The sequence below is a fragment of the Xenopus tropicalis genome, chromosome 1 (assembly GCF_000004195.4).
Source record: "Xenopus tropicalis strain Nigerian chromosome 1, UCB_Xtro_10.0, whole genome shotgun sequence".
Classification (NCBI taxonomy): domain Eukaryota; kingdom Metazoa; phylum Chordata; class Amphibia; order Anura; family Pipidae; genus Xenopus; species Xenopus tropicalis.
The window spans coordinates 117,219,374-117,245,027 of NC_030677.2; the positions used below are offsets into that span (position 1 = coordinate 117,219,374).

Genomic DNA, 25,654 nt, shown 5'->3' on the forward strand with positions numbered 1-25,654 from the left:
TCATTTTCAATTAGGCTGATATGAGGATGATATATTTCCCCATGCCTTCTAAAGAATTTGGTTAAGTTTCGTAATCCAAGTTTTTTACATTTTTTTGCTATATAAATCTGGAAAGTGCAAGTTTGAACGCAAATATATGCAAGATCTTTTTTGTAAATATGGCCCTATGTGTGTGGAATTCTAGCACATGCTAGCAGCCATTTGATCTGCCACAATATTATAGAGTAAAGGAGAGCAACTCCATAGTCACTCATTGCTAATTTTTTTTATTATTATTTTTTTCACCAGATTCCATGTCCAATATCCAGAATCGGAGTTACGGAACGCAGAAATATGAGCAGTGGATAGTTGACACCCAAAAGAAATGTTGTGTATTACAAATGGATGACAAGAATAAAGAGATGCGTATCTGCTCATCACTGTTTACCTACACTGAGCATTTGCGGGTATTAAACACTATTTTAGCTCCTGATGGTATTTGAGGAGTACTGTATCCTGGTCATAAATTAAATTAGAATTTAGGTATAAATTGTCAGTGTTAAAGGTACGTTAAAGGTACAAAACAACGAGCCGAAGATACCATACTTTAGCCAAAACATGTAACACAAGTCCTGCTTTAGCCTATTGCTGTACTAAATATTGTGAGATGTGAAATTTTTGAACCCTACTTAAAGGAGAAGGAAAGGCTAAGTCACTTGGGGGTGCCAAAATGTTAGGCACCCCCAAGTGACTTTAATCGCTTACCTTTTACCCGGGCTGGTGCCCCTGTTAGTAGAGAACAGCACCAGCCTGGGGTACCTGTGAGTGCTTATTTCTTCCTGTTTCGCACGCATGCGCAGTAGAGTGAAAAGCCGAACTTTAACAAGAAAGTCGGCTTTTCACTCTACTGTGCATGCACCGGCCCAGGGATTTCGCCGGCAGAAGAAAGAGGAAGAAGGGAGCACTCGCTCAACGTACCCCGAGCTGGTGCTGTTTTCTCCTAACAGGGTCACCAGCCAGGGGTACTTAGCCTTTCCTTCTCCTTTAAGGGCATATGCAGATAAACATTAATCCATATTCACTTACTCTTTACCAAGGATTGTTTTAGGTGATGGCCCACAGGGAAATTAGTTGCCTGCGTTTAAATCTTGGCTACCATGGGTGACTAATCTCCCTGTAATGCCTTCCCACCCAAAGTTTCCTGCAGGAGGAAAACAAACTGACGTGTGTGCCTTCCCACTGGCAATTCAGTTTATTGCCTGTGGGAAGGCATTTTGGGGAGATTAGTCACCCGCAGTAGCTGAGATTTAACTGCGGGCAATTAACATCCCCTGAAGGTATGCCTGTAGCTTGAGATTTACACTTTAGTAGCCTTTCCTTCTCCTTTAAATCTAGTGCCATCCTATGAGCCAAAAAATATATATATCTTTGACTTGCTGCTTAATTTTCAATTAGAAAAAAATGTCCACTAGCTACACTGAGACAACATGGGGTTCGGTGACGTTAAAGACCACAACTGCAGCACAATCATTTAATATTGTCCAGAACAGAGTCTTGGGTCCATACCCTCATCCAAAAAAGCAGCATATAGTAATGAGTGAATCTGTCTTGTTTTGCTTTGCTCAAAAATTCACAAAACAGCAAAGATTTTTGAAATACATTAAAATCAATGGGTGTGTTTTTGTGACTACGGTGCAACTTTATTTTTGCGACCATAGAGGTCTATGGGCATTTTTTTCGTGGTGAAACCTGCAGAAAAATTTTGCTCATCACTAGCGGCACATGATCTTCAAAAAGAAAAAATCCAGTGTTTTAAAATACAGTTTACAGGAACTTTTTAACTGCAAATTATGCTCCACATTCACAGTTTAGCCATCATCCATTCATTTGCAATACTCACAAGCCCCTCTCAATTATTGAACTCTGAATGTGGCATCCAAGCAGCTGGCTCACTTAGTGCTGTCTTCATGCACAGATTGAAAAAAAAGAGGCTTTCCTCTTTACGCAACACACATTTCACCCTCACTTGGTGGGCTTCATCCGGGCTCTTGTTGATTCCTGCTAGGTTATTTGTGTACAGTTGTAAAGTTGACTTAATGGAGTGTTCAGAGTCTCAAACATCAGTTGCTATTGGCAGTTTTCATTTGTGAATGTTTCTAGAATAATGTTTGTTCTTTATAACAGAAATATAATGATTCTATTATGATCAACGATGATGCTCGTACAAAGGATGCTCTGGACTTTTTGGAGAACTTTTTTAACAACATGAAGAATGGAAGCTTTAATGAAATTGAACAGAAGCTGTATAATATGTTTCAAGGTAAATAAAGACTGCTAAAGAGAGTTATAATGATGTTCTAATGTCAAAACCAGTTTGCCACAAAAAAACCAATACTTGTATTCCCTAACTGCTTCCTAACTGCTGGCCATCTAAATAACATCTAGATAACAAACATTATATCTCGCTAGGGTGACACACTATATAGCTCCATATGGATAGAGAAGAGCCTAAAAACCTTTTTTCTAATTTTATATATTTTTGCTTTTGTAGATAAACTCCCACAGTTGTTGGACATTTCGAAAAATAATATTAACCCAAAACTGGAAGAGCTACAGTTTATTTTGGACGAATCCTATCACGAGAACCCAGAGACGCGCTCTTTGCTATTTGTCAAAACTCGGTCATTGGTATCGGTGAGCTGAATTGTATCAGATAAAGAAATACTAGAAATACATGGGGTAAATCTTAATGATCACCCAGGAAAGCATTTTTGTGCCTCCAGGAAAGTGAATTTGAACATTGATATGTTCATTTGGCAATTCATTTGGCTGGTCTAAGATAACAAATCCTGAAGGTTTAAGACAAATTTATCTGATAGTTAAATTAATTTCTAAATATTCTGTATGAGTTTAAATGCTTGGAGTTGGAACACTGATAAATCAGCTCCTAATGGTTGTATTTTGATGATAATACTAAGTAACATGAAAATTTACCATAAATTAAATTGCATAAATATAGCTCGGAAAATAAAGAAATGAAAGCAAGTAGCACAGCAGCCGATAACCAAAAACAATTTGTTTCTATGCTTAGGCATTAAAGACATGGATAGAAGAGAACCCCTTACTCCAATTCTTGAAGCCGGAGATATTGATAGGACGAAGCAAGAGGAATGAAAGCCTAGGTATGGGATATTGAGTTTATTTGAAGAAACAACACTACAATACTGGTACCAGTCAGTAATCTATAGCAATCTAAGTAGAAGTTTACTACCATGTCATTAAGAAAATATGTTTTAGACTAAAATAGTTCATCTTTAGATTAAACAAACGAGTGATTTAAGGCCAGTATGCCTTTATTTTTTTTTATCATTATAAGGGTCACCTGAACCATAACATGGCCCCATTGATGTCATCACCCACCCCCTTTTGTCTCTGATCCCCAGCCTGTAGGTAACAAAAGGTGACAGTCCTAGCTAAATGGAAATATTAAAAGTAGGATATATATATATTTGTTTTCCTTTACAACTGGCTCAGTCTGCAATTTTATGTCACACATATCTTCCTCACATTCTATACACCTTAACCAGATATTTTAGACATAGAAAGGCTTATTTAGAAAAGAGTAAGGGTAAAGACACACTGAGCTACTAGTAGCAGCTACTTTTTCATGGCTACTAAACTCCAGAAAATCCCGTGCCATAGACAATACTGAGAATTGTCTCTGCTAAAACGCATGTAGAGACAATTATCAGTAAATGATCAGCATTGACTGTTTCAGTAGCCCGACAACTAGCAGCTACTAGTAGCTCTGTGTGTCTCACCCTAAAATGCTACTAGAAAAAATTGATATATTGATATAAATTTGTTGTTAGCTTTTGCTTGTGGGGATAAAGTACAGTAATAACCCAAAGCAACCAAACAGCTGACCTGTAAATACTACATAACATGTTGATTGGTTGCTGTGGGTTACTAAGCTATTAGTACTACATAACACCCCCCTTCCTTCTACCACTTTGCCATGAGAACAAAACAGAAGAATCGCACAGAACAAATATGACTGGAAATCCAAATGATAAGGCTTGGTTCACTCAGCTGTCAAATCACATAGAATTGATTTAAAGTGATTGATTTAGGCAAGTAGTTAGGGATGATTAGGCAAGATTATTTGTGTATTGCAAATACTTTCATGCACGTGTAAGGGCTGTGGCAGATGGGGAGACTAGTCGCCTGCGACTAATCTCCCTTGTCGCGGGCGACTAGTCTCCCCGAAATACCATTCCACCGGCAAGTATGTAAATCACTGGTGGGATGGCATACGCAACACTGCGATTTCCCCGAAATCACAGAAGTTGCCTTGAGAGGAAACTTCTGCGATTTCGGGGAAATCACGGCGCCGCGTATGCCATCCCACTGGCTATTTACATACTCGCTGGTGGGATGGTATTTTGGGGAGACTAGTTGCCCTCGACAAGGGAGATTTGTGCACGCGACTAGTCTCCCCGTCTGCCACAGCCCTAACTGTGTGGTGTAATTACTTGGATGCAGTGTTCATCTTCCATTGGAATTTATGAACTTTGTTTATTCTCCTGAAGGAATGACCCTGTCAAGCCAAAAAGGTGCACTGGAGGCTTTTAAAAATTCAGCAGAAAGCAAACTTTTGATTGCAACCTCAGTTGCTGATGAAGGCATTGATATCCAGGCCTGTAACCTTGTGCTTCTTTATGAATATGTTGGCAATGTTACAAAGATGATCCAAGTCAGAGGTATGAAAAGCAAACTATAACATTTTTATCCCACAGATAAATTATTTTTTACCCATATTAATCCAAACTCTCTCTATTGACTGAGAATACAAATACTGGTTAAGCTGAAAGGTGACTTGTGCTTTATATCAAAGGTTAAGCTTTCTCGCAAAAGCAGAGTCTAGTAGTGATCTTAAGCAAGTCAAAATAATCGATTGTGTAAATTGTATTTACAAAAAAAACAAAAACTATTTCTCTATTTCATGTTTTCATTAACTGAATGGCTCCATCTTTGTGCTGCTAATGTCTATTTATGCACACTATACCCTGAAGACACCTTTAATCATATAGTCAGATAAAAATGAAAATAAATCACAATATGTATTTTTTTTGAATATGTCTGATGTATAATCTGACCATTGTAATTTGTTTACTTACACTTTATCTGGTAAGAGTTGCAATGATCCAATGCAAAATAATGCAAAGTGCAAGTTTGGATGGGAAATGAAACCTGCATTGACAAAAAGCACTTGAGGGTTCCCTTAGTGGGTTGGATTAATAGTCACAACTGACTTGTGCTGAATGAATCATTGACCAGTATTAATGCTGCACATTGGAAGTGACACCATTTCAACATGAATAGTCTGCACCACAACATACAATTTAACAAAATGGATGCTACTATTTACCTGCACTGGTGCATCATGCCAAGCTAGGACACCCACAAAACTGCATTGCTTCATGTATTTTTGCATCCAAATATAAAATATCACTTACTTGGCTTAATTATTATCTGTTTTTTATATATATATATATATATATATATATATATATATATATATATATATATTATATATATATATATATATTAGAACCTCACAGGGAACCTAATATTCTTAAGTCACCCAGCAGTTGCTTGTAGTTTCTATCTCTATGGTCCCAACAGAATATGTGTATAAGATATAAAATGTGGTATGAAAGCACAACATTAGCAGATGTCTTTAGAAAAACTGCATACATTACTATTTGAAACCCAACATTACAGGCCGAGGAAGAGCAAAGGACAGCAAATGCTTTCTGATTACATCCAAAGGAGAAGAAGCGATTAAGGAAGAAAATAATTTGCTGCGTGAGAAATTAATGAATGAGGCTGTAACTGTGCTACAGAAGGAGGAGCCTGAGTCCTTTGTTAATAAGGTAATCTATGGCATTATGCAGTTAGCAGTCAATTCATCAGGTGTATATATTAGGACATTATGTGGCCAAATCCTTGTCCTGCATGTGTGGTTCAACCTGTCACTTCTCCTGTCATGCCACCACTTTTACATACAGCATCCTTTAACCTATCTCTGACTTTCTAGTACTTAAATCCTTGCTCATAAAAAATTTAGGAGGGATAATCAATTGAAAAAAGGATGACCAAATAATAATTACAACAAAGGCTTGTGTTTCGGAAGCAAAAACTAAAGCTAGTTCTACCAACACTTCAGTTTTGAACAGAACCACCAAACCTTACTGCCATTAATTCTAATTATTTAATATTTTCTTTATGTTTTTAAAGATTCTTGAGATCCAAAAGGAAGAAAAACATATTCGTGATATGAAAAAGTTATTTGAGAGACCAAAGGCAACTGAAGGCAACAGGAAATTGCTTTGTAAAAAATGTAAAACATATGCCTGCAACACAGATGACATAAGAGTAATAAAGGTAAGTCCCATATTTCAAACTAAAATGCTACTGTATGTTCAGAGAAGTATACTTATAGTTTAAATTGTGTATATTAGGAAGGAACATGGAAACGTTCAATAATAAGCATAAGTCTTTGCAATCCAGTTTTGGTCTAATACATCAGTACACAGCCAAGTATTTTTGTGTCGCCACAACTACAGGGCAAGGGACAGTGTGATACCAGCTAGCATCAGTGCAAACCTGTTTCTCTTCTCCATTTATTGTCTTTGCTGTTCACCTTCCATAAGAGTAGTTTGGAGACTGCACAAGAAGAATAATGGAATACACCCACATTAAGTTAGACAGAAGCAATAGAACAGTGTGAAAAGTTTCAAAAATAGGCACCATTATTTACACACTGCCTTCCTGGCATCCTGAATTGCCACAGGGCTCTGCACTCCATTTTGGAGCATAGAGAACTGTGCTTGCCCTGTTGAATACAATGCTGCCAGCATTTAGTAGGATAGGGAAGGCACTTTGGCTCTGTGGCAGCGGTAAGGACAGGGTTGGCCCACGTTATCTGATATTAAATGACTTATTAAAGGATCTTACAAAACTGGAATATATATATATCAGTAAATATTGTTCTTTTACATCTTTTACCTTGATCCACCATTTTGCGACGGTCTGTTTCAGAGACAGTGGGCCCCCTCTCTCCCGCTCGGTACTTACAACTTTAGCTTTGGAGAGGGTCCAGAGGGGACCACATTGCTAGTGCAGAATGCACCAATGGGCTCTAGCAGAACCAAATCTTCTTTTTAAAAAACTAAAATTCAGCTCTTAAAGTTACCAGAGGCGGCTTTTTGCTTCCCATGGTGACTGGCTGCTCACTGCCCCCTGAGGCAAGGTTCTCACCTCACCAGGAGTGGCCCTGCTCAGAGATCACCTGACAGGAAATAATGCAGCTCTAACTGTAACAGGAAGAAGTGTGGGAGCAAAACACAGAACTCTGTCCATTAATACAGAGCTGCCCCTGCCATGAGGTAGGACATTATGAGCGAATTTTTTGCTTTTGGAAAATCCGGCACTGCTAGCAATGTGGCCCTCTCTGGACACGCTCCGACACTGAAATTGTAAGTGTGGAGCGAGAGAGAGGGGGCGGCATCTGAGCTGCTACCACAGGCAGCAGTCCCAGGATCACCGCTGGTGACCTAACATGTATGTGTAGGGTATGTAGGATACCCAATGGAAAATACTACTAAAAAAGTATACTTTTTATGAAAATGGTTTATTTAGATGAAGCAGGGTTATACATGAGCTGTTTTATGCAACAAATGTTTCTAGATCTTTCCTTGTAAAGGGCCAATTAATAAGCTCTGCTGTCTTTGTAAACTCTCATCAGTCTCACCTTCTCTTGGCAACATAAATATCTGGGTATATATTACCATGCTGATCAAATGCAGAAGAAAGAAGAAAACTATTGAAACTGTGTACTGTGACTAGTGACAAAGCCAAATTAGGCATACATTAAGGAAAAAAATGACAAAAGCAAGACCTTCCAAGCCACATTTCCATAGTTGCCTGTCAAAGAAATGCACCAGAGACTGCAACAGAAGTGAAAGTGTTTTTGTTCCATACTCAGGAGCTTACACTCAAAATCTATCCTTCTGCCATACACTTTGGACTGTCAGCTTCCTATGGGAATTCTGCTTCTCTGGCACAAGGACTTTAGTCAGCATTTTTATGGCCTTCCTTACACTGCAGCATAGTCTACAACCCTCCCAATTCTGGAGACTGTTTGATCAACCAGTTTGTAAATATTTAAAAAAGGGGGGATGTTGAAAGTGCTCCAAGGACTAGTAGTAGATGATCTTTTATAAGGCTTAATCTTTATGGTTGCCTTTATGGTTAGGCTTATCTTTCTGCTTATTTCCATGAATAGTAGAGATTTGTGATATTTGCAGTTTTCATGCACTGAATCAATTTCAGCAAAAGGTTAGCACTCCTAAAGAACCCATGGCGAAGCCTTTCTCCAATATTTAAAAAAAACGGCATAGCATGGAGCATTTAATACAGCACCTGCCCATTATTCACCTAAGTACCCAAGCTCTATAGTACGGCTTTTTCCTACTATGCAGCTTGGGGGTGGTGGTTCATGCATCAGAGATTCAGGCAGTGCCACATACTAGCTGCAGCCCAGCACAAGACAATGCTTGGCACCTTCATCTATAGGCTCCTCTATGAGGACCAAAGGGAGAATGCATACCATGTAATTATTAAAAGGAGGGACAATATAGGACACATTGTTGATCTGCCCCAGGCAAAGGCAGCTCCACTGAAAAATCCCCAAGCCCAATCTGCTTGAAACTTTTTTAATTTTTGTGTTCAGTGATTTGAAACTATCCCACATAAATCTGGACTGTTGGAACCTTCTCCAATGTGCCTGCTGCCAGTATTACTTTATATATTAGGTGATTGTTCAGATATATATCTGACCACTCAGTTTTCTTATATTTAGTGTTCAAAACTGAAATGTGAAACAGCTGATTTGATAACTATCCTTCCCACAGTGAAAACCACCAATAAATTCAGTTTTTTATTATTACAGGTATATGACCTGTTATCCAGAATGCTCAGGACCAAGGGTATTCCGGATAAGGGGTCTTTCCGTAATTTGGATCTCCATACCTTAAGTCTACTAAAAAAATCAATAAACCATTAATTAAACCCAATAGGATTGTTTTGCACCCAATTAAGATTATTTATATCTTAATTGGGATCAATTACATGGTACAGGTATAAGACCTGTTATCCAGAATGCTCGGGACCAAGGGTATTCCGGATAAGGGGTCTTTCCGTAATTTGGATCTCCATACCTTAAGTCTGCTAAAAAATCAATAAAACATTAATTAAACACAACAGGATTGCTTTGCATCCAATAAGGGTTAATTATATCTTAGTTGGGATCAATTACAAGGTACTGTTTCATTATTACAGAGAAAAAGGAAATCAGTTTTAAAATTTTGAATTATTTGATTAAAATGGAGTCTATGGGAGACAGACTTTCCGTAATTCGAAGCTTTCTGGATAACGGGTTTCCGGATAAGGGATCCCATACCTGTACTGTTTTATTACTACAAAGAAAAAGGAAATCAGTTTTAAAATTCTGAATTATTTGATTAAAACGGAGTCTATGGAAGACGGGCTTTCTGTAATTTGGAGCTTTCTGAATAATTGGTTTCCGGATAAGGGATCCCATACCTGTACTACACTGTGCCTTGTGCCTTACCGTTTATAAAATACCCAGACCCCAAGTATACTATTGTATACTATACTAACAGATTTGCTTTTAATAGCAATGGATCCTAATAGTTATATTTTATATTTTTCTTTAAATAGGTTTCTCACCATACAGTCATTGACAAAAGCTTTATGGAGCGGTTTACTTCTTTGCCTATTGAAAAGCCCAAAAAATTCAACGGCTACAAGATGTTGAGTAAAATATTCTGCAAGAGACTAGAATGCTCAGAGGAATGGGGGGTGTCTGGCACATACCAGAACTTTTCACCCATTCCTCTAATAAAGATCACTAAGTTTGTAATAGAGAACCCAGATGGAACCCAGGAGTACAAGGCCAAATGGACAGATGTAAATTTTACAATGAAGATCATCACAAGAAATGAATTGATTAGTTCATTCATTGCTTCTGTTGAATAATGTAACTGTCATTATTGACTACCTGGACTGAGCTCTGTATGATCACTACTGACAACGCGATTACATTTTTATGGCTAATATTATTTATTGCTTCACCTTAGGCTCTCTTCTAGTGACTTCCACTCTAACTTTAGAACATTTGCCCTGTTGATAGTGTAAATGGCCCCAGTAGCCTGAGAGCAATTTTACTGACTAATTGGAGAACTACTGAATAAATTGTTCATTCAAAACCAAATACAGTCATGACCCAAATTGTTGGCACTCCAGAAATGTTTCCAGAAAATCAAGTATTTCTCATAGAAAAGTATTGCAGTAACACATGTTTTGCTATACACATGTTTATTCCCTTTGTGTGTATTGGAACAGAACAAAAAAGGGAGGAAAAAAAGCAAATTGGACATAATGTCACACAAAACTCCAAAAATGGTCTGGACAAAATAACTGAACTCAGTCGCTTCCTATAACCATCAATAAGCTTCTTACACCTCTCACCGGGAATTTTGGACCACTCTTCCTTTGCAAACTGTTCCAGGTCTCTCTTATTGGAAGGGTGCCTTTTCCCAACAGCAATTTTAAGATCTCTCCACAGATGTTCAATGGCATTTAGATCTGGACTCATTGCTGGCCACTTCAGAACTCTCCAGCGCTTTGCCATCCATTTCTGGGTGCTTTTTGACGTATGTTTGAGGTCATTGTCCTGCTGGAAGACCCAAGATCTCGGACGCAAACCCAGCTTTCTGACACTGGGCTCTACAGTGCGACCCAAAATCCTTTGGTAATCCTCAGATTTCATGATGCCTTGCACACATTCAAGGCACCCAGTGCCAGAAGCAGCAAAACAACCCCAAAACATCATTGAACCTCCACCATATTTCACTGTAGGTACTGTGTTCTTTTCTTTGTAGGCCTCATTCTGTTTTCGGTAGAATACGAGTACAGTAGAATGATGTGCTTTGCCAAAAAGCTCTATCTTGGTCTCATCTGTCCACAAGACGTTTTGCCAGAAGGATTGTGGCTTACTCAAGTACATTTTGGCAAACTGTAGTCTTGCTTTTTTATGTCTCTGTGTCAGCAGCAGGGTCCTCCTGGGTCTCCTGCCATAGCGTTTTATAGCGTTGCAACCTTTCATCAATTTTTCTCTTCCGTCCACGCCCAGGAATATTAGCTACAGTGCCATGGGTTGCAAACTTATTGATAATGATGCGCACTGTGGACAAAGGCAAATCTAGATCTCTGGAGATTGTCGATATTTATCCACAATTTTGGTTCTCAAGTCCTCAGACAGTTCTCTTCTCCTCTTTCTGTTGTCCATGCTTAGTGTGGCACACACAGACACACAATGCAAAGACTAAGTGAACTTCTCTCCTTTTTATCTGCTTTCAGGTGTGATTTTTATATTTCCCACACCTGTTACTTGCCCCAGGTGTGTGTGACATGTCCAATTTTTTTCCTCCCTTTTTTTTTGTTCTGTTCCAATACACACAAAGGGAATAAACATGTGTATAGCAAAAAATGTGTTACTGCGATACTTTTCTGTGAGAAATACTGGGGTGCCAGCAATTTGGACCATGACTGTACATAAACTGCAGATTGTCTTCCTTTTTTCTTAAAGGAACAGTAACACCAAAAAATGAAAGTGTATAAAAGTAACTAAAATATAATGTGCTGCTGCCCTGCACTGGTAAAAGTTCTGTGTTTACTTCAGAAAGTCTACTATAATTTATATAAACAAGCTGCTATGTAGCCATGGAGGTAGCCATTCAAAGGAGAAAAGGCATAGGCACATAGCAGATAACAGATAAAACACTATTGTATTCTACAGAACTTATCTGTTATCTGCTATGTAACCTGTGCCTTTTCTCCTTTTTTCCAGCTTGAATGGCTGCCCCCGGGGCTACACAGCAGCTTATTATATAAATTATAGTAGTGTACTGTAGCAAACACACCAGTTTTCCCAGTGCAGGGCAACAGTGCATTATATTTTTATTACTTTAAAGCTGTTTCATTTTTTGGTGTTACTATTCCTTTAAGGTCTCTCCCTCCAGACTGTTTAAACAGCTCTCTGTATGGGGGCCTCCCAGATACCTTTCTACCGGTTTCTTAGCAACTTTTTTAACATGTAACTTGTATAGAAAAATAGAAATAATGTTGAGAATACGTGACATTTGCTTACATGGTTTCTTGTTTTTGTCATTACTATGCAAATATTCATGAACCCTGATTATTGCAAGCACATTTTATATACATTAGATATTTTAATGGTATAAAGTACCTTGTAATAAATGTTTCCAATTGTAGTCCATTAGTTGTAATTTATTAGAGAATGTTGTATAATCATGCTCATAATTAAAAACAAATGAGGGGAAATGTCCTTTTGACTGGGTTCTATAAACTTGAGGGATCCACAGACTCTTTCATCAATTAAAAAGTTTATTAAATCACAGAGCTGCCTATCTCATACCGTACTCACTCCACATGATTCTATTTAAGGTATTGCTCTGCCTCCTGACTTTACTCTCATTCGCTCCCTTTGCTCCTTGCACACTGACAAGCATCATCAGCTGCTATGGTAGATCCCTTGACTTCTGCTCAGAGATCATACTGAACTTTTAATTACAGTTAAATACCTTTCCAAAGAACAACATCCTATGGAGAGTCTGCTCCAATATTTGAGCTGGACCAGTGGAGCAAGGTTCCTTGTCTGGCAACAACCTTCCTGGGGCTGAAATTATACATGGCTTGTTACTCTGGCCACTCCCTCGCATTTGTTTGGGGGGGAAAAATGTATACCCATTAAAAAATGTTTTTTTGCACAAAATTTCATTGAAAGTGACTGCAAAATCATTTAATTTCCATATACAGAACTTCATGGGCCCCCAAAATAGATTGGACCTAATGTGATTGAACTAGTTGCACAGACTGTAGTTTTACCTGTTTACCTGCTTATCTGTATAGTACAACTGAAAAATATTAATAAAATAGGGCTCATTTATGAGCTCAAAAAAATTTTCTTTCTGTTTTACCTACAGGGTACAACTGCAGCTAAAGCACACAAAATTGCACGTGTGCTCTCAAGTGAACCTTACCCCATTGCATGGAGAGTTTTTGACATTCAGATTTTGTAATTTTTGCCGTTCTGAATCAAATTGTTGTCTGTGCTTGGTTCTTTAGGGGTGGGTTCACTGCATCAAATTGATGCAGAGCACTGTGGGAACCCTGGAGCTACTGCCAAATCTAAGCTGACAGTAGGATATACAAAGGAAAGCCAGTAGCTTATAAACTTAAGAGCTGAATTTTTAACCAGAAATGTTTCTCTTTGAGCAGAGAGCACAATTGTACTATGTGTAAATACCATCATAAATGCACACTTAACTCCTACGCCATATATTTTGTTATATACTTTATCACTGGCAGATACGTCTAACACAGATTTAAGTTGAATTTGAAGTGTATTATAATAATGTGTTGTTTTCTTTTTATATAGGATTCCCATCACATGATCATTGACAAAACCTTTAAGGATCGGTATATCACTAAGAAACATCCAAAGCCAAGAACCTTCGAAGGCTACAAGAAGATGTATAAAATATTCTGCAAGAGACCAGAATGTCATGAAGACTGGGGGGTGTCTGGAACATATCAGGGCTTCCAGGACCTTCCTCTGATAAAGATTGAACAGTTTGTTATAGAAAACCCAGATGGAACTCAGGAATACAAAGACAAATGGGTAGATGTACATTTTACAATGAAGAAACTTAGCACAGAGGAATTTCTTTCATCATTTTCAACCTGCATTTAGAATTCTAACACCATGGTGTAGAATTAAAATCCTGTTCCTATGTTAAAGGGTTAATGCTCATGTCCTTCAAAGAAGTGTTACAGAATAGCTTAATATGCACCCCTCCTTCTATCTTCTATGTTTTAAACAATAGTGTATAACTTTGTAGATAACAAGTTGTCTAATTCCAGGCAGTGTCATTCTGTGGCTACTAAAGCAAATTAAGTGTTTTGTATTAAAAGGGCGTTGACTCAAGGGATGAGAACATAATTTTGCCCCTTTATAGGTCCCTGGTAAGGCCTCACCTTGAGTATGTGGTGCAGTTTTGGGCCCTGGTCCTTAAGAAGGATATTAATGAGCTGGAGAGAGTGCAGAGACGTGCAACTAAATCGTAAAGGGGATGGAAGGTTGAAACTATGAGGTTAGACTGTCGAGGTTGGGGTTGTTTTCTCTGGACAAAAGGCGCTTCCAAGGGGACATGATTACTCTGTACAAGTACATTAGGCGGATAGGGGGATGTTCTTTTTTCCCATAAATGATCAGTGCACCAGAGGCCACCCCTTTAAATACATGGAATGGCACTTTCATTTGAAGCTTGGAGGGGTTGAACTTGATAAATTTTGGTCTTTTTTTAACTTAACTATGTAACTTTAATGGTCTGTTCCTTAAGGTCCCCATACACGGGCCGACAATAGCTGCCGATATCGGTCCCTTGGACCGATTCGGCAGCTAATCGGCCCGTGTATGGGCAGAACAGAGCTGCCTGGCCGACCGATATCTGGCCTGAAATTGGCCAGATCTCGATCGGCCAGGTTAGAAAATCCTGTCGGATCGGGGACCGCATCGGCTCATTGATGCTGTCCCCGAACCGACTGCCCCATAAGCTCAAATGTAATCCGATCGTTTGGCCCCAGGGTAGGTGGGGATATCGGGTGAAGATCCGCTTGCTTGGCGACATCGCCAAGAGAGCGGATCTTATAGTGTATGGGCACCTTAACTCTCTAGAGCCCGTCATTCTGTACTTTATACTAATGACCCACTGCTAATGTGGATGTACCCTAGCCTGTTAAAGTTAAACACCACTGCTTTGATACTTATCTAAATATATATTGGTATTTTCCTTGTGTTCATAAATTGCACTTTATCTCTTTCATATTTCTAGATCTTATGAATTAATTGTTGTTGGCTTTTATTTGCAATTCTTTCCATTTTTCACTTTCTTGATACCTTATTTTATCTTATCATCTCTCTAGTCAAAATCAAATAGGAAAACTACCAAGTTGTAAGCATGCTTATGCAAACAAATGTGAGTTTAGTGTTCCTTTGATAAACACTATTGATTGCTATTATTCATTTTAAATCCAATATTGTTTTAGTCATAGAACCAACAATAAACCTTTTAAAACATGTGTTCCTGCTGTTGTGATTTACTACTGAATACCTTTTTATTAAATGAACCCGAAAAGTTGAACCCTTTCAGGTCTAGATAATATTAATTGAAAAATACAAAAAAAAGGAACAAGCTAAAACACCCTTTGTCAAGTTCTTGCATTTTACACGCTTGGGGATTATTTGCACATGTATAGATTATTGGCCGGAGGATCATTTAAAGAAAATGATGATATGCCAAGTTTAGGTTTGAATAAATCCTTACCGGTCAGCCAAGATGAATGTGAACAATGATACTTATATTACTATTACTTTTACAGGTTTTAGTAAAACCTTAAAAATACATTTGGAAATTATGCATATTCTAACTGAACTAGGGTTAGATATAAATCCAAAAAGTTTGTAAATCCCATCTGGCATGGACAGCAACAGGTCCCTATTTTGATCTGCCCATTGGACTTGGGGCTAAACCCTTGAACCATCCTAACTTACCCCACCACCTGGGTAGCCAAACCAGATAAAGATTCTATCCCTTGACAACTTATCCAAAGGGGACAATCTCTACCTATATGGATAGATTTACAGTACTTAGGTAAACCAGAGGACATTTTGATAGCGCCTTAATAAGGGTATAAACAATGAAAATGGTGGAGCTAATGTGCTACATTATGATTGCAGAATTTGGGCCTACATTCATAGGTGGAGGTGCAATACTGATGGCCAATTTGGGTGCAGAAATGCTACATTATATGACTGCAGACTTTAAAAGCCATAGGTGGAGGAGCAATAAATATTGTCATGTCATTTTCTTTCATTTTTGACATAAAAACAAATTTAGGATGTTGATAGTTGTGGTTAGGCCATAGTACATCTGCTATTCAAACCAGGAACAACTGAAGGCTGTTACACATGTACAGTAAATACAACTATACTTACATTCATACATGCAGAAGAAGCAGGCAGAGATTGTAGAGTTTGAACGGACATTCGTTTCCATGAATCCTCTTTATTTTTCCCAAACAGGAATTGCTCCAGCAGCCATTTTAGAAGCATTGGTGCTCCTTCTTGGAAAACAATAATGTGTTAAAGGAGACATATCCTATAAAAATTAAAGGGACAGTAACACCAAAAAATGAAAGTGTATAAAAGTAATTACTATATAATGTAATGCTGCCCTGTGTTTTCCTTAGAAAGACTACTATAGTTTATATAAATAAAGCTTCTGTGCAGATAACAGATAAAACCCCATTATATTCTACAAAGCTTATCTGTTATCTGCTATGTAACCTGTGCCTTTTCTCCTTTTTCCCAGCTTCAATGGCTGCCCTCGTGTTGACATAGCAGCTCATTTATATAAACTATAGTAGCGTTTCTGTTGCAAACTTACCAGTTTTACCAGCGCAGGGCAACTGTACATTATATTTTAATTACTTTAAAAGACTTTCATTTTTTGGTGTTACTGTTCCTTTAAGAATGTACCAGTGAATTATACTCCTCTAGATATAGTAGGATTGTGCTTAAAGAAGTTGTGTTTCAGACTGATTTATTGAGAAATTCCACAAAAACCCCACTAGCCCCGCCCATCTGTTCCACTTCCTGCTGGCTGAATTCTCTGGATGAGCTGGGGAGCCGGCGGCCCTCCATACACTGCACTATAGGATAGGAACCAATCAGCAGCTAGGCTGACCTGATGGGGAACTGAAGCCTGTCTTTGCTTGTGTGAGTGCAGGGCTGTGATTGGCTCTCCCCCTCCTACTGTACTTCTGGCAGGGACTCTTTATTTCACACTGGACAGAGAAGTGATACGATCTATAGGGTCTAAGGGGCCATTTTTACAGAGAGGATTAATTTTTAGTCCAAAGGGAAACCAGCACCGTATATTATTCATAATTGCCTACAATATTAGGGTTTTTCCCATTTATACAATATGTCTCCTTTAACGTTTCACTTGAAACTGGGTGAAACCGAAAACAATGATGGGATTAACTTCTCCTTGAAAACATTTCAAGGACAGGCTTTCACTGGCTAGTCTATTCCTCTACTATTTTAACCCTCCATAGGACTGGTACTAGACAGATCAAACCTGCCAAATTTTTTTTTACAAAAAAAGTTAAATAAATATTATTAAATCACAAATTATGGGAGTTATTTTCGAAGAACTCAAATTTTTCGGGGAAAATTTCTGAAAACTCGAATTTTTATCAGAAAAACCAAGTACAGGTACTGGCAAAAACCCATTTGTTAATCTTGAAAATATCTAGAAGTACAAGAAAAATCTACTTTTTTTCTCAAAATTACTTAGTAAATGTGCCCCTAAATGTATACTAAAGTAAATAGTGCATAGCAGGATGTACATATTTAAAAGAAAACATCCATGACTCTTGAAAATAGGTTTATTTGGGTTGCTTTTATAAAGTGTTTCCTCATTAACATTTTTTTTTTTGCATCTGGCAAAACTAGGATAGCAAGAAAATAAAATGTAGCAATAGAAAAATTCACATTTAATATTCTTGAAAAAAGGTCTTTAGCAACCTAAACAATATTCATCATCATATTTAATGACTTACTGCCGCTGCCACAAAGATTTCATTGGATTTTTCCACCAATTGTTATTTGCACCGCTTGCATTACTAGACTATCCTCTGAGCAACCAATTAGTATGCGAGATTACGCCGATCAATCATTCGGTATGAGTAATACATTCTAAATTCATTCTCTATGAATTCTACAATGATCAAATCATTTCTTGCGGTACTACGAATGAGGCCTGATGCTAGACTTATAAGCACACTTGGAGAAACTAATGATTAAGGAAAGTAATAAAGCATGTAGCATGTGTCTTAATGTACGTATAATATTGGTCATAGGGACTTCATTTGGAAATTAAAAAAAAAAATATTTATTATCATAGGGGCTGTAAAAAACAAATTTGGTGCTGCTTAGTGAGTCAATATGGTTTCTAGTGGCGACCGTTTCAAATTTTTACCCTGAGTGCAAGGTCCTATGTTAGTTTTCTCATAAGAACTCTGAACATATAGGTTAAACCATGTTTTTACTTTGCACATTTAGAAATATGTAATGTAGAGGAACACAGAAGTTTATGGAACCTTAAGTCACCATACACTACACGAAGTGTAAACCATTGCTCTGGAGGTATGATATCAAGAATGTAATCATGCACCTTTAAATTAACTTTGAGATATATATTTTGTGACACTTTGCAATTGGCTTTCACTTTTTATTTGCAGTTTTTGAATTATTTAGCTTTTTGTTCAGGTTTGGAATTTCAGAAGCTATCTGGTTACTAGGGTCCATTTTAACCTAGCAACCAGGCAGTGGTTTAAAAAAAGTGACAGGAATATGAATAGAGGAGGGCCTAAACAGAAAGATGAGTAATACAAAGGAACAATAACAATAAAATTATAACCTTTACAGAGGAAGAGTTTTTTTGGCTGCCAAGGGCCACTAACCCCATTTGAAATCTGGAAAGAGCCAGAAGAGGAATAATTAAGAACTGTAAAAAATAAAAAATGAAGACCAACTGAAATCTTGCTAACAGCCCATTCTATAACATACTAAAAGTTAACCTGAAGGTGAAAGACATACCTGTAAAGGGGGTAATAATGTCTGGAAAAGCTGCTGTATGTGGAAAGCTTGTAGTGACATTCCTGCATCATAATGTTAACTTGGGTGCATATTAATCTACACACAGCTGTCTGTGCTATTCTTCTGAAGGAATCAGGAAATACTACTATCTTTCTTCTGCACACTAGTAATATATTATACAAAGGGGTTCGTAAGTACTTAAAAATTTAAGAATTTGGCCTTTCAAGTAAAAATCAATTTCTCATACATCACTGATCCTGTAAAGGTCTGTTAGATTATGATGGAGAGAATTGTTAATTTCATGTCCACAAGTCATTTGCTGGATCTTTATTAGCTTCATTTTTTCTTTTAATTAACTAGAGTTGGCCATTTTACGGATCATGTAGTTTAGAATGCCTCCATTGCGGTAATATGTCAGTTCCACGTCCGTGTCAAATCTCATGATGGCCTCAAAAGATTTTCCAGTGTCCAGCTGAGAAGCAACAAAATAATTAATGTTACAAGGTGCTGTAGCACTAACTCACAAAATTCACTATCCCCGCTAAAGATAAGGTGGGAAATCTACTCTTTGATTAGTATTACAGGTATAGGATTTATTTTCCAGAATGCTTGCTTTGTTTTTCCAGATAAAGGATCTTTCTGTAATTTGGACCTTAAGTCTGCTAAAAATAATTTAAAAACTAAATAAACCCAATAGGATTTTTTGTTTCCAATAAGAATTATTTATATCTTAGTTGGGATCAAGTACAAAGTGGTGTTTTAATATTACAGAGAAAAAAAATTAGAACAATTTGCTTAAAATCGGCATTGGCCTTCGCACAATTCTGAGCTTTCTGGATAAAAGGTTTCTGGATAACGGATCCCATACCTGTATTGGGTTTTTAATTATCAAATTATTTTTCCTTATGTTCCTTGAACAAACACCCAAACTGAGTGCAGAAACAGTGGAAAGAGAACTTAGCCTTGAAGAAGCTAACCTTCAAGCTAACTTTACTGACTAGGAAGATTAATACTATTTTTTGTTATTATCTAATGAGAATACCTTCAGAAAGCAATACGGCAGCTACAATACATAGGTGTGACACCTCTGCATAAAGCACAATCCTTGTGGGATAGACAATTAAGGAATTACACTTCTTTTTCACTAATAAGTGGAATAATAAATAAATAATAATATATTTTTTCTGGCCCACAATTTATGGCTTCATTAAAAAACTGAAATGGACTGTAAAAAAAAAGAAAATGTATTTAATATAATTCTGCACGTTTACCTTGATTTCAACATTCATGCCAGGTCGGAGATCTTTCTCTTCAGGAATGACGATAGTGTAACGCTCTTGGCCACTTAGCCCTAATGCTTCTGCTGACTCTCCTGGCAAGTACTGTAGAGGAATGATCCCCATCCCCACTAGGTTACTGCGGTGAATGCGCTCATAACTCTCAGCAAGGACGGCTTTGATACCCTGTGCAATAAATTTACCTTTGGTTACTTACATTCTATTGGACTGATTCAAATTGAATTATTTACTTGATTTTTTGTGTTTTTCTTTCTGCTTGTGTGCAATAGTGCATGCATCGAACAGTCTATAAATATTAATGTTTTATGAAAACAAAAGAAATTTGGAATAAGCAGATGCCACCATACCTGTAAGAAAGGACCTTTTGCAGCCCAATCTCTAGAACTTCCAGAACCATACTCTTTTCCTGTCAGAAGGATTAAATTGTGCCCATCATTTTGGTATCTTTCAGCTGCATCAAATATATCAAGCTAAAAAACAAAACAAAAAACAAATATATTTCCAATACACACATTTAGAAAGGCAATAAGAAGAAGGTTCAGTAGCCATTTAGAAAATGATGCTATTGGCAGAATGTAGTGATTTCAATGACATAAATAAAATGACATACTTCAATCAAGGAACACAGATTTGTGTTATGTTTCATAATATTTATTAATCAGCCAACATAATGGGTTATTTTCTTCTGCATTATATATGGATGCAACAGCTACCAGGAAAAAAAATAATAGTTTTTGACACATAACGAAAAATCGAGAGGTGAATGGATGACCAGCAATAAAGGTAGAGCTATATTATACTCTCACCTCACTTTAATTAAAGGGCAGTATACACTCACCTAAAGGATTATTAGGAACACCATACTAATACCCTTCCTCTGACCTCTAGCATCAACAAGGCATTTTCGCCCACAGGACTGCCGCATACTGAGTAACACATGCAGTAACTGAGCAGATCTTGAAATATATGCATTGAAGCAACTGCCATGTGATTGGTTGATTAGATAATTGCATTAATGAGAAATTGAACAGGTGTTCCTAATAAACCTTTAGGTGAGTATCTATTCTGCCTCTTTTTTCATTAAAAATTCTAGTTTTTCTTACTTTTTAAGGCACTCATGGGAAGTTTTGTTTTTTACTAAACTCACTCTACTCTGCCAACCTAAACAAGGTTTTCTTTTTAAAGGAGGATAATAAACACTGAATAAACAAACCCCCCCCATCCTTAAAGGTCATGTCAACCCCAAAAATAATTTTTTTGCAGAATCAAAGAAAACATAATTCCAATTATAATTGACTGATAATTCCAAGCAACGTTCCAATGTAAATTTATTGAAAATTTTTAGTGCTTTAACCTTTTTACTGCCAGCCATTTTGGTCAAAGCGGAACTTGTATTGCCAGACAGTTTTTGAACATTTTGCACTGTTTCACTTTAGGGGCCTTTCCTCGGGGGGACTTTTAGTTTACCAAGGAAAACAATATATCATTTTTTTCAGAACAACCTAAGCTTTCAAAATATGGTAGAATTTTTGTGTAATTCCAATTCTGTAACAAGATATAGGCTTCTAAATGTCTAAAAATGCAAAAAAAATCAAATTTTCCATAATATAATCACACATACTAGAAACAAAAATTATTTTATGCACGAATATACAACTGATTTGGAAAGTCCCATGTCTCCTGAACGTGCCAATACCAAATATATATAGTTTTATGGAGATTTCTCACTTGTATAGGTCAAAAACTCCCAGCAGTACACTACCAAATTCCCAAAGCACTGCTCCAAAAAAACTGCATACTTTGGATTTCAAGGCCAAAATTCCACTAACAGAAGTTTTATCCCAGAAAATTGTACATTTTTGGAAAGAACAGATTCTGGGGAATACAGAATAGGCACAACTGTCTGTCTACTCCAAACTATCAAGTCGCAATGCTTTCCTAAAGTTATTGGTTTTTATCAAAATTTGTGATTTTTTTTAAAAATCGCTTCAAAGCTTCTAGTCTATAGTATCTTATCTCCTACAGGTCATAAAGTAACCAAATAAAACACCCTAAATATGAATGCCTGGGGTCCACTGAACAGTTTGATGCCCAATATGTATAGGTTTACCTAAGTATGTGGCATGTAGGGGCCCCAATGTGAACATACCCCATATGAACTGTCATTTCTGTCATTTCAGCTTCTGCAAAATCAACACATTTACATCATTATATGTGGGATGAAGCTAGTAAAAAGTACGCTCACCCCAGAAAGTCATATATTTTTGGAAAGTACACATTCCCCCGAATCTAAAATGGGTACCCATGTCTTTCTACTCCAAAGTACCAAGCCGCACAGCTTTTCTAAAGTTAGCAATTTTGATGACATTTCCAAAAATCCCCTCAAAGCTTCCACTTTGAAGCATCTTATCTCCCACATAGCATTAGATACCAAGATAAAACACCCTGAATTTGAACGCCAGGGGTCCACTGAACAGTTTGATGCCCAATATGTATAGGTTTACCTAAGTATGTGGCATGTAGGGGCCCCAATGTGAACATACCCCCATATGAACTGTCATTTCTGTCATTTCAGCTCCTGCAAAATCAACACATATACATTATTATATGTGGGATAAAGCTACAAAAAAGTACGCTCACCCCAGAAAGTCATATATTTTTGGAAAGTACACATTCCCCCGAATCTAAAATGGGTACCCATGTCTTTCTACTCCAAAGTACCAAGCCGCACAGCTTTTCTAAAGTTAGCAATTTTGATGACATTTCCAAAAATCCCCTCAAAGCTTCCATTTTGAAGCATCTTATCTCCCACATAGCATTAGGTACCAAGATAAAACACCCTGAATTTTAACACCAGGGGTCCACTTAACAGTTTGATGCCCAATATGTATAGGTTTACCCAAGTATGTGGCATGTAGGGGCCCGAATGTGAACATACCCCCATATATACTGTCATTTCTGTCATTTCAGCTTCTGCAAAATCAACACATTTACATTATTATATGTGGGATAAAGCTACAAAAAAGTACGCTCACCCCAGAAAGTCATATATTTTTGGAAAGTACACATTCCCCCGAATCTAAAATGGGTACCCATGTCTTTCTACTCCAAAGTACCAAGCCGCACAGCTTTTCTAAAGTTAGCAATTTTGATGACATTTCCAAAAATCCCCTCAAAGCTTCCACTTTGAAGCATCTTATCTCCCACGTAGCATTAGGTACCAAGATAAAACACCCTGAATTTGAACACCAGGGGTCCACTGAACAGTTTGATGCCCAATATGTATAGGTTTACCCAAGTATGTGGCATGTAGGGGCCCGAATGTGAACATACCCCCATATATACTGTCATTTCTGTCATTTCAGCTCCTGCAAAATCAACACATTTACATCATTATATGTGGGATAAAGCTACAAAAAAGTACGCTCACCCCAGAAAGCCATATATTTTTGGAAAGTACACATTCCCCCGAATCTAAAATGGGTACCCATGTCTTTCTACTCCAAAGTACCAAGCCGCACAGCTTTTCTAAAGTTAGCAATTTTGATGACATTTCCAAAAATCCCCTCAAAGCTTCCACTTTGCAGCATCTTATCTCCCACATAGTGTTAGGTACCAAGATAAAACACCCTAAATTTGAACGCCAGGGGTCCACTGAACAGTTTGATGCCCAATATGTATAGGTTTACCTAAGTATGTGGCATGTAGGGGCCCCAATGGGAACATACCCCCATATGATCTATCATTTCAGCTCCTGCAAAATCAACACATTTACATCCTTTATGTGGGATAATGCTACAAAAAAAGTACATTCACCCCAGAAAGCCATATATTTTTGGAAAATACACATCCCCCCGAATCTATAATGGGTAAATATTTCTTATTGCTACAAAGTACCAAGCTGTAAAGCTTTCCTAAGTTTGCAGATTTATATGACATTTTCGAAAATCGCATAAAAATGTTGCAATTTGCCGCATTTATCTCTCACAATTTCTTGATAAAGATCAGATAAAGACAAATCACCCCAAAAAGGAACACCAGAGGTCTACTGAACAGTTTGATGCCCAATATGCATAGATATACCAAAGTCTGCGGTATGTACTGAACCCAAAATGAAAATAGCGCATAAGGATTTCTCGCCTGCCAGCTCAGCTTTTGCACACAGAGCCCCCTGTCAGTGTATTATGTGCCAAAACTTCCCCTAACTATACAGAGACCCCCACAAAACCATATATTTTTGGAAAGTACACATTCTGATGAATTCAAAATAGGTAAAGTTATTTTTGTACACCAAAGTTACACCTGGCAAAGCTACGCTAAAAACAGATCAGGAACACTTATACAGGGATAAAATGTGATAAAACCACAAAAATTGTGCAAATCAGTGAAACAACAAAATAAGTTACATGACAGTGTAATTAGTGGCCAGAATATCTGATCCAATAGTTACGCTGTCAAAATAAACAGTTTTTAGGTAAAAGAAAATAAAAACAAAGTGGTAAAATGAAAAAAAAAAGCAAAACAAAAAAAAACCAAAGTGTTTGTGTATACATGTGTGTACATGTGTAAAAGTTGTGTGATAGTGTGTAAGTGTGTATATGAGTGTAAATAAGTGTATAAAAGTGTGAAAAATGAAAAAAAAAAAAAAAAATGCTAAAATGTGTGCTGTAAGTGTGTGTAAATGTATGTAAGTGTGTATAAATGTATGTAAATGTGTGTATAAGTGTGTAAAAGTGTGTAAAAGTGTGTAAATGCAATAAAAAAAAAAAGTCCTTACCTGTTCCTGAAGACCCGATCGCCTCCTTCCTCATTTGGGCCGGCGCTGGGGGAGAGGGAGGAAGCAGGAAGCAGCAGATGCGATGCGATCGCGTCTGCTGCTTCCTGGAGGGTCCTGCGAGCGATCGGCTCGCAGGACCCTGATGACAGCCCCCCTGGCACATTGCCCAGGGGGGCTGTCATTGTTAGAAGCCCTCTGCAGCGGCGGCACATGCCGCCGCTGCAGAGGGCAGCGCTTAAACGCCAACGACGTATGAGACACGTCGTTGGCGTTTAAGCCCTTTTACTGCCAGCACGTATGCCATACGTGCTTGGCAGTAAAAGAGTTAAAAGTTATATTTAAATGTAATTGCTATTGAAAGCACCATTTGCTGAACTCCTGGTTCTTGCTTTTTAAAAAATGTTGCAAATGCAAGGCTCCTCCAGCAAGACAGGTCTGTAAAATCTGGTGACAATATGTTACATTGTTTCAAATGCCAGAGCCACCAGGGCAGAGAATAGAAAAAACAGACAAACACTGCTTTTAATAGCAGTTATATAACAAATAACTCAAAAACCATTACAAATATATAATGAATGTACACTGCGAAGTTGCTTAGAATTATGTTTTGTTTTATTAGACAAAATATATATTTTGGGTTGACTTTTCCTTTAAGCTGCAGCCTTTGTAATAAATATCATTTTACAGGGGTTTATCTGT

At 37.5% G+C, this 25,654-nt stretch overlaps 2 protein-coding genes across 4 annotated transcripts in view; one reads left to right on the forward strand and one right to left on the reverse strand.

Annotated features, from left to right (window-relative positions):
• ddx58 (DEXD/H-box helicase 58) overlaps window positions 1-14,207 on the forward strand; it is a 33,997-nt gene extending 19,790 nt beyond the window's left edge. Inside the window, exons 14-21 of one of the 2 annotated variants that reach the window (XM_002935671.5) lie at window positions 289-446; window positions 2,164-2,299; window positions 2,531-2,673; window positions 3,071-3,161; window positions 4,572-4,742; window positions 5,767-5,918; window positions 6,283-6,429; window positions 13,592-14,207. In XM_002935671.5, the coding sequence (XP_002935717.2) occupies window positions 289-446; window positions 2,164-2,299; window positions 2,531-2,673; window positions 3,071-3,161; window positions 4,572-4,742; window positions 5,767-5,918; window positions 6,283-6,429; window positions 13,592-13,906 (1,313 nt within the window). In that variant the 3' untranslated portion in view covers window positions 13,907-14,207. Of the gene's footprint in view, window positions 1-288; window positions 447-2,163; window positions 2,300-2,530; window positions 2,674-3,070; window positions 3,162-4,571; window positions 4,743-5,766; window positions 5,919-6,282; window positions 6,430-9,789; window positions 10,432-13,591 lie in introns of those variants that run through there. The other variant, XM_031890382.1, reaches the window with a different exon arrangement.
• A 3,442-nt stretch (window positions 14,208-17,649) lies between these two features.
• Window positions 17,650-25,654, reverse strand: part of aco1 (aconitase 1) — a 36,275-nt gene continuing 28,270 nt past the window's right edge. Inside the window, exons 20-22 of one of the 2 annotated variants that reach the window (XM_012957530.3) lie at window positions 20,526-20,648; window positions 20,152-20,343; window positions 17,650-19,352 (exon numbers count right to left, since the gene is read on the reverse strand). In XM_012957530.3, the coding sequence (XP_012812984.1) occupies window positions 19,233-19,352; window positions 20,152-20,343; window positions 20,526-20,648 (435 nt within the window). In that variant the 3' untranslated portion in view covers window positions 17,650-19,232. The remainder of the gene's footprint in view (window positions 19,353-20,151; window positions 20,344-20,525; window positions 20,649-25,654) is intronic. The other variant, NM_001142171.1, reaches the window with a different exon arrangement.